General features: G+C 40.8%; 1 protein-coding gene across 1 annotated transcript; it reads left to right on the plus strand.

Moving 5' to 3' along the window:
- The first annotated feature begins 24 nt into the window (after positions 1 to 24).
- Positions 25 to 8,901, plus strand: LOC119911220 (testin-like). Its single transcript, XM_038730031.1, has 5 exons — positions 25 to 522; positions 1,742 to 2,365; positions 4,330 to 4,545; positions 4,729 to 4,887; positions 6,882 to 8,901. Exons 1-5 carry the CDS (start codon positions 73 to 75, stop codon positions 7,071 to 7,073), a joined length of 1,641 nt encoding a protein of 546 aa, XP_038585959.1. The 5' UTR covers positions 25 to 72; the 3' UTR covers positions 7,074 to 8,901.
- Positions 8,902 to 9,312: the final 411 nt, after the last annotated feature.

Raw genomic sequence — 9,312 nt, forward strand, 5'->3', positions numbered from 1 at the left:
GTTCGAGGACACCAAGTACACCGGCCTCATCGCCAAGCTGAAGACGGATGGCATCCCCGCTACGATGGCAGTATGATGACCATTACTCTGCCCAGCCCTGCCACTGCTTACGTTGTACCGCCGAGTGCTTCTTCCACTGTGGTGCCCCCCTCTGCCATAGCTGGTTCTGTACAGCCTGCTGGAGCTGCTGCAGGTACAGCACCCGGCAGGCCTCAGGCTCCGCATCAGGCTCCGCATCAAGCTCCGCATCAGGCTCCGCATCAGGCTCCGCATCAAGCTCCGCATCAAGCTCCGCATCAAGCTCCGCATCAGGCTCCGCATCAAGCTCCGCATCAGGCTCCGCATCAGGCTCCACATCAGGCTCAGCCTCAGCCTATACCTGCCAGTGTCACTCCTATCAAGGCTAACAAAGTGCCTGTTGCTGTCAGTGCCACATCAGCCAGTGTGGTACCAGTCCCCAAAGATGTGCCAATGAAGCCTATCACCTATGACTGGGCACCACCAGTAGCCAATAAGTATCTGGTAAGAGTTAAAACTAGTGCTAAATTAATTAGATTAATTATTATTTAAGTCAGTTTTCAAGAGCAAATGCCATTCTCTGGTTCAAGCTTCTCAAATGAGAAAAGATGCTGCTTTCGTCTGTTTTTATATCACTGAACATTAAATGTCTTTGGGTTGTAGACTGTTGGTCGTACAAAACAAGCAATTTGAAGACGTTACATAAGGCTCTGATTAATTGACAAAACAAAATTGATAATAAAAGCATGAACTGCCTAGTTCAAACATTACTAGGATTAATAGGGATTGCAATATTTATTATACATTAAGTGACAAATAGAATTTGGTGATACAACAAATGCATCAGCTATAGGATGAATCTACAGCCAAGACTTTCTTGGGGGGGTGTAGTTTTAATCACCCAAAAAGTAGCTTTGCCTTTATTCATTGTTGGCCTGTGCCTGCACTTTGTCCTAAACAGCATAAGATCGCTCTGTGCTGTGACTCAAGTGGTATCATGTGGGTGTGTGCTCCATTTAAAGGCTTTGTAATCAATTATTCATTGCCGTTTGTTTAGTTTTGTAGATGTGACATACAGTGGTTCAAGCTGTGGAAAGCTTTGGCATTGTCTAACTGTAATCAGCCTGTGCCATTAGTAGTTAGGAAACAAAGTGTCGATTGTCCTATTGCTTTTATAAAATGTTTACAAGAATGATAGCAACTACCAACTGAATCTTAGCTGCTCAGTTGTTAAACAGGGACATCACATTATATTGATATCTTGGAAACGAGAACTAACCAAAATAACCTTGAAAAACATCAATGTTAACTCACAGTTGATTTAAACTTAACTCAGCTGTTCATAAGTAAAGACTAAGACTGTTTGATGGTTTCTTGTTTAGTATGAATATGCCATAGATACATTAATTGCTCAACTGCTTTGTCTTATCTGAAGTTTACAAGGTCTGTTTCCCCTGAGCAGAACCAGGATAAAGTTTTGGAACACTCTTTGGAACAAGTTAGTTTAGTCTAGTACTGTATCTTAAGGACCCTTGTTTTGGGCATGTCTTTCTCACCACAAGCCTCTGTTTCAAAAGTTTTTTTTAAAAGAAATAACCCTTACTCTCTTTCTGATTGGTCCAATACTTCTTTTTGTGCCGTCATCTCATCTCTGTCCTTCACACAATCTTTGTTTATCCCATCTGAGCTAAACTGTATCTTCAAAATTTCCCCTGACTTCCAGGCGGTGCGTTACATTGAGCTGCTCCCACCAGAGAAACGTCCGGTGACCGGTACAGAGGGAGCTGCTTACCGCCGGCAGCAGATGGCATGCCAGCTGCCCGAGCATGACCAGGACCCGTCCATGTGCCATGAGCTGAGCCCAGCCGAGGTCAAGCAAATGCAGCAGTATGTCCGCAAGTACAAGGATGAGGCCCTGGGGGTCGGAGATGTTATACTGCCTGAAGAGATGGCTCTGGTTCAGGCAGGAGGGCAGGGTGGAGCTGGGGCTGGAAGCGCACCTGGTGCTGGTGGAGCAGGGTTTGGACCTGGGGTTGGTACACCTGGAGCTGATGCTGGCCCTGGGGCCGGTGGTGGAGCTGGAGGAGCTGGATTTAGACCAGGAGTTAGTGGTGCTAGAGCTGGTTCTGGGCCAGGGGCTGCAGGACCTGGAGCAGGGGCTGGAGGTCCTGGCTTTGGACCTGGAGCAGGGGGTAGAGGAACTGGTGGTGCTGGGCCAGTTTCAAGTCCTGGGGGTGGACTGTCTTCTGGCTTTGGGCCCGCTGGAGGAGCCATGGGTACTACTGCCACTGCTGGAGCCATTGGCGTCCCTGGAGCTCAGCAACCTGGACTACCACAAAAGGCCTTTGTAAGTTGCCTGTTCATCAGTCTGTCACTTTCCTGGACATCTACACTATTGGCATTAAGGTCAGATCAACTGGTTGAAATTATTCATTTTTAACAATTAACAACAGGCATCTTATCTCCTACTTCCAGGAGCTCTGTACTGTAAAATAAATTATAATAAATCAATGCAGTAGTGCTTAACATCATAAGGTGTAGGCAACTTTTTGCACTAACTGGGTACGAACAATACTTTATTGTTACTACTCGGCTTTGGCAACATTCTTCACCAGTTTCTGAGACCTGACTGTTGATCTTCTTACATCAAGAACGGGAATTATTATAGAGGATATTGCTTTAATGTGATGCAACAGGATAATGCTACTGGCTCTCAACCATTTTGGCTTGTGAGCCCTTAAAATTAAGCAGTGTCTACTTGTGATCCCTTATGACAGATTGTGTATATCTGCCATAGAGGGATTTCCCCTGGATTGTTTCGTGACTTTAAAAGTTTATGACTTTAAAACTCATAAAAAAAGGACAGTAAATATATGTAGCAGAACAATATCTTTATGCTTCCTTGTACCACGAATCATCTGACGACCCCTCAGATTTATCTGATGATCCCATGGGGAGGTCAGTCCGTGCCTCCAAGCTGGGAACCATGGTTATAAAGAGTGTCTTGAAGGTGTGATTAACTCCTGTTATTACTCTAGTTAATTATGTGAGCACTAGTCCATAGTTTAGGTCATATGTATGTACAACCTGATGACTTGGTTACTTAGGTAATGACTGTTTTACCTTGTTTTTGTACCAGTGCATTACAGTCAGTAATAATTACAAGAAGCACTGTGTAACTCCTAGACAGGACACTAGGTGGACCCATAAGACCAACTCTGACGTAGCCGTCCCCATTCAGGATGATGGAGAGTGATTTAATTATAATTCACAGTGGGTCTTGAGTCAAAACAGGAGTTGTTTTGTTGGATCTCATCATCACCATGTGCAGTCATATAATCCGTGCTCTGTGGAGTCTTATGATGTATACCTCCCTTTAGTTCTGCTGTGACTCATGAATAAACAAAGGGGTCTGATATTGAAACAAGAAGCAGCAGTGGTTATGGAAGAGCAACAGTGAGTGCATAAGTAAGCACCAACTTCTCATTCTTTTCATTTTTTTTCCTGTATTCTTCTCCATGTTGCTGTCTTCTTTCTCTTCTGTTACAAGCTCATTGTCTTTTTCATGAGCCCATGTTCTATATTCTCCCACTCTCTTAGGTTTATCCTCCATTGTAATTCCTAATTTCCATGGCTGCGCTCTTCTCTCCTGTCAGGGAGTGTCATAATGACTTTACATATCTCTACCTTCACCTTAACTCCACCGTCATCTCAACTTAATTGCCAACATCCAGGCCAGGTCACATTGGCTAGGCCCATGTGTTGTAAAGAGGAATTTTCTGCAGGAAAATGTGTCGTTCAGGGAGTACTGTGATTGGAGGCAAAGAGTTCAAATCTTTACTTTACTTTGTCAGATCAAATGAGTTTGTCTTGAATTGGCTCAAAGAGAAGGCTGTTACCCTTTGTGTAAACCTACTGATAAGTGCTGGGAATACATAATAAGTGTTTGTTAGAATCAAAGGGACTGTAAGAAATCTTTTCATGGCAGGATGTAATTGACTGGTCTGACACGGTTTTGTCTTACACATACCATATCTATATGATAGTATACTTCGTCACTTCGAGTTCTGGGAACTTATGATGGGAATTTTTCACTTGATTTTGACATTTTATAGTCTTAATGACTGATTGAAATATAATCCTTAGGTTATTGGAAAATGAAGATTATCATCAGTTGCAGACCAATTATAAACCAACAAAGAAGAAAACTGAATTGGACAATTGAGTTTTACATCACCTGTTAATGTTAAATCCAAATCCACCCACCATACCAACCATCTCTCTCTCTCTTCTCTCTTCTTTCCCTTCAAGTCATGTAATCATTGCCAGCAGCCCATGCGTCTGGGCGAGCCAGCTGTCTATGCTGAGCGGGCCGGCTATGACAAGATGTGGCACCCAGCATGCTTCGTGTGTTGTACTTGCAACGAACTACTGGTGGACATGATCTACTTCTGGAAGAAAGGCAAGCTGTACTGTGGACGCCACTATGGAGACAGCGAGAAGCCACGCTGTGGAGGCTGTGATGAGGTGAGAGGATATTACCATTTCAAGTATTTTGGAAGTTATTAGTAGTTTTGTTTACGTTTCATTGCAACACTATTATTGTGTGGTATTGGAGGCAAAATTTAAATTGTGCATGCATCAGTTTCTCTGTAGTTTTGATTTTGGTAGCACTATTCTATCTACGTTTTGATGCTTGTCTGTCCACAGCTGATCTTCAGTAACGAGTACACTCAGGCTGAGGGCCAGAATTGGCATCTGAAGCACTTCTGCTGTTTTGACTGTGACTGCATTCTCGCCGGAGAGACATATGTGATGGAGAAAGACAAGCCTGTCTGCAAGCCCTGCTACATGAAGAACTACGCTGTGGTAAGACAGACTTGCTTTCTCTGGGTTTCTTTTTTAACAGAATGAAAAATTAGTATTTGTTTGTTGGAAGCTGTTTTCCAAACTACATTCAGATCCCCAATTGCATAGATTTTTAACTTGAGTTGCCCTAACTCAGGTGACACCCCCAACCCTAGGAAAAAGTCCTGTTGTGGCCAGCTAGGCAAACCATGATGGGGCAAGTTAATTTCTCTACTCTTTTTAACAAAATGGCAATTCAGAGTGCTTCACATAAGACATAAGTGAAACAAAAGGCAATATAAAAGACACACTTAAATAGGGAAACATTTAATTACAGTGCACAGCAATATATGAATAAGTAGTCTCTAATTTAATGTAAAGAAAAGCAGTCTTATGCCCTGATTTAAAAGAACTGAGGGTTCTGGGAGTTTGTCTGCAACCGTAGGATTTTAAAGTAATTTTTTATCACAAACAGTGATAAAGTTCTGAGAACAGAAGTGATGTGATCTACTTTCCTGGTCTTAGTGTTCAGCTGCAGCTGTCTGATAAATGCATGGACATGCTTTTCTAGATCCTGTTGAGACATAATACCTCTAATTCTTGATATATTCATAAAGTGACTGTAGGCTGATGTTGTAATTATCTTAATGTGGATGTTAAAATATAGGTCTTGAGTCTATGACTTCTAGACTTCTTTCGTGGTTTGTGGTTTAGTTCAGTTTAGTTAGTGCCTAAAGCTGAGCACTGACTTTTAATAATTCTTCCTTGGCTCCAAAAGCAGATACTTCAGTTTTATCTTTGTTTGATTAAAGGAAATGTTGGCACATCCAATTATTTGTTCAATGCGCCTGCTTGTATGGGACCAGAGTCAACTGGTGACATAGTTATCATAATTATGCAGACGACACACACTTTTATATAAGATTTTATGTTGTTTTCCATAATCTGATTCAGCGGGAGCATGTAGATGTTTAACAGAAGAAGCCCGGGTATGAAGCTTTGGGGAACTCATGTCATTGCTGCTGTGGTGCGGTTCAAATCCTGACTACAAAACGTTAAAACTGTAAAATTGTGTTTAGGGCCAGGAAGCTTTTCAATGATTTTACTTGAGAAGGGGAGATTTGATATCAGCCTATACAAAGTTGTTCAATAGTAATGTGTCTAGATTGTTCTTCTTTTTTTTTTTAAGAGTGGCTTAATAACTGCAGTTTTCAGGGTCTGTGGGAAATAGATTAGAGAAATGTTCGTATTTGCAGATCTGATCCCATCTAGTTACAAAACAGTAAAATCCTCATGTGCCTGCATTGTGATTGAGTAGTTTGACACGGGGTATCGCAGGTCATTAGGGTTTGTGTTAAAGGGTCTCATGCAGGTTGAACAACAGGCCTCAGGATAAAACTGATATAAAAGAATGATTGTAAATGAAAGCTGGCCACCCTAAGCCAAGAATGTGAAGCACTCAGCATGTGTTTACATGATTTATCCAACATAATCCCCTGCAACGCCACTGTTCTGTAACTTCATACTTGCCTTCACTTCTGACTGTGTCATTATAGTTATACATATATATAATGTTGAGAACTGTACTTACTTTAAGTATTTTAAGGTAGACACACCACATGGTTACAAAGCCATTGGTAATGACAAATAAATATTTTAAAAAAGCTAATATTATTTATTTTTTAATGCGCCATTTTAAAAAGAGCCTAACATGTCAGTCAAGTTTCTGGATTTTAGACCTTGTCCCAAAACTTAATTGGCTTTAAAACATCCAAAAGAACTTAATGCTTTTCACCATGAACAGTTCTGACCAATATTTGTTACATTTTTGAGCACACTGGTATTTTTTAAAGTGTAGGTGGTGTATGTGTATGTCTGTGCTGTTATGTGTACAAAGGAAAAGGCAAAATGTCTAAAATCTAAATGGAAAGATTGAACAATATGAAAATGAATGGTGAAAAACTTAAAATAAATGACTATGTGCCATGACATCATTATATCCTCCCTCATCCCAGAAATGCTCAGCCTGCCAGAATGCGGTAGAACCCGAGGCCCAGAGGGTTTCCTACGGCGAATCCCACTGGCACGCCGAGCCACAGTGCTTCAAGTGTTCTGGATGCTCCAAGTGCCTGATCGGCCAGCGTTTCATGGCAGTGCAGGGCTTCCTCTTCTGCTCTGCGGAGTGCAAAAAGAAAACCATGGCTTAGAGGGCCAGAACACCCTCCCTCCATCTTCTCCACAACCACTTGTGAAACCAGGACAGATTGAGCTTAGACTAGAACCAGAGCAGGGAAGACAAACATAGGTGCAGCTGGAATAGGGCAGATATGTTGGACTATGGTTGTGTTAACAAAAAGTAGAGTGCCTGATAATTCTTAATATAGAGATGTACTATAATAATAAGTCCATTTGTATTTAGGTGCTCTTTTCTTTCTGTCAATGGAAGACCACAGTATTGATAAATCTGTCTAAACTAGACACTTAAACTTCTACCTTCTGGTTTGTCCTTTGCCTTAAAATCAGCTGTCTTCTTTGAACAAGTAGATGTTTTGTTGCTTTTCTTGCACTGTGTTTTCTTACTGATGAGATTAATTTTGTATTGGTTGGAAGCGGCAATCTAGTTTAATTTTAAACCTGTATCAGTTTAATGGTAATAGCGCTATTGTGACCCAAATAACCCACTGCTGATTTAATGTACCACCTTGTACTGCTTTCTTCATAGAAAAAACTACTGATATTCACTCTCATATGCAGCAATATGACAAGCAATATTAGCCAGGTTTTTGGGGTTGATTTGCACTGTATTCCAGTTAAAACTGAAATCAAATAATAGTAATCTTAATCAAATCATTATGCAGTAGGATTTTGTTTCTTTTGTATTAAGAATTTCAACTTCCTGAATTCAGGTGACAGGTATGGAAGTAAATTGCCCTAACTCTGGTAACATTTGGCCACAAGCAGCTACTTATTACACATTGTCAAATGAGGTGTATAGTATCATTTTCATAGTATTTTAGGGGACAAAACAGTGTGGGGAATTCCAGTATACATCACCTGCTACCAGTTTATGTGGTGTACCTCTGCAAACTATGCTATAAAAACAACAGCCTTGCAATTAATTTGTGGTATGTAGACATGGTGTATGACATGAGTATTTATAACATTGTCCCCTTAATGTATGTTAATATGGAATGTTCAAGAACAACGTACTTCATAAAGAGTTGTTCTACGTAACCCACACACAGCAGCTGTCTTTTGATTTAAGATAAGGCACAAGCTTTCCCCGCCACCACTTGCGGAGCTCATTCTGTTGCTGGCCTCCGTCTGGCGTGCGCAAAGATGATGCAGTGAATCTGTTTTGAAAACAAAGGGGAGGTCTCTCCATGACTCAAACGCCTTTCCAATGTGGACCCTTTTTTTTGCCCGTTGATCTGATTCTCATTTTGGAAGTCGGGCTTCAGCAAATAAAACTTGTTTTTTTTTTTTTTATCTTTACATGGAGTTTGTATTGGAATCTGTGTTGTGCTGGGAGCTGGTTGTTTTTCGGCATTACCGGTCTCCATTTTGTTAGACAGCTAGATTTTGAAAGTCTCCAATGGAAATAAATCCCACCCCCTCCCTTCAGCTTCCAAAGCCATTCACTAAAACACATTTAGGTAGATAAGCAAGTAGTCCAGCCAATCATTTCATTCGTTCGGCGCTTTTTTCAATGATGCATCTGCCACAGATACTGGATTTTTTATTTTTTTGTTAGCACATTTGATTGCTGTTGGCATATAAAGGGAGTTTCAACAAATATAACAATGCTAAATAAAACAAAATACTTCTGAATAAATTGCCTACCCCACCTTTAATTCAGGAAAACACTGGAAATTGCTTCATATAAAACTATTTTGTGTCACTATTTTTGTTCCATGTTTTTCCTTTTATGCAATAAACTGCACTTTAAATAGGTTTTTCTTTTTCCAGTAATCCCTGATGTAGAATGCATGTGAGTTTTTCACTTAACAGCTAATAAAAGCCCCTACAGAGGTCTTTTCACTTATGCTTGATTATCTTCCCAACATCTCTTTCTCTCCTGTTAAGTTTTTTTTTTTTTTTTTGCACCTGTTGCATCAGCAGAAAATAACTACTGCAGGGCACTCAGGCTTGATGTAGCCAGTGAAGGTTAGCAGTGATGTGGCTGATCACAAGCTTCACAACATCTAGGCAGCAGAAAATAATGGAAAAGGCTGCCCTTTTATTGATATTTCTCACAACAGAAATTTGGACTTGCCATAGCAAACTACAGGTTAAACTGATAACAAAAAATTGTGCCTCCTTTCCATGAAATGTTCCAGTGAGCCGAGATACGAGACATTGGAACATGGTCTCTTAAATTGAATGCTGCCATCGTTAATGTTATTAATTACACTTGTGCTTTTCCTACTGACATGTCTTCCCTGA

The sequence above is a fragment of the Micropterus salmoides genome, unplaced genomic scaffold (assembly GCF_014851395.1).
Source record: "Micropterus salmoides isolate LMB-PRFRI ecotype aquatic unplaced genomic scaffold, ASM1485139v1 Ms_hic_scaffold_1968, whole genome shotgun sequence".
Taxonomy (NCBI): Eukaryota; Metazoa; Chordata; class Actinopteri; order Centrarchiformes; family Centrarchidae; genus Micropterus; species Micropterus salmoides.

Bases quoted from the DNA above. Each gene is read 5' to 3' on its own strand.
- LOC119911220 (XM_038730031.1), top strand. From the start codon at position 73: ATGATGACCATTACTCTGCCCAGCCCTGCCACTGCTTACGTTGTACCG. The intron at 2,366-4,329 runs GTAAGTTGCCTG...TTTCCCTTCAAG, and splicing joins GACTACCACAAAAGGCCTTT to TCATGTAATCATTGCCAGCA. The intron at 4,546-4,728 runs GTGAGAGGATAT...GTCTGTCCACAG, and splicing joins GCTGTGGAGGCTGTGATGAG to CTGATCTTCAGTAACGAGTA.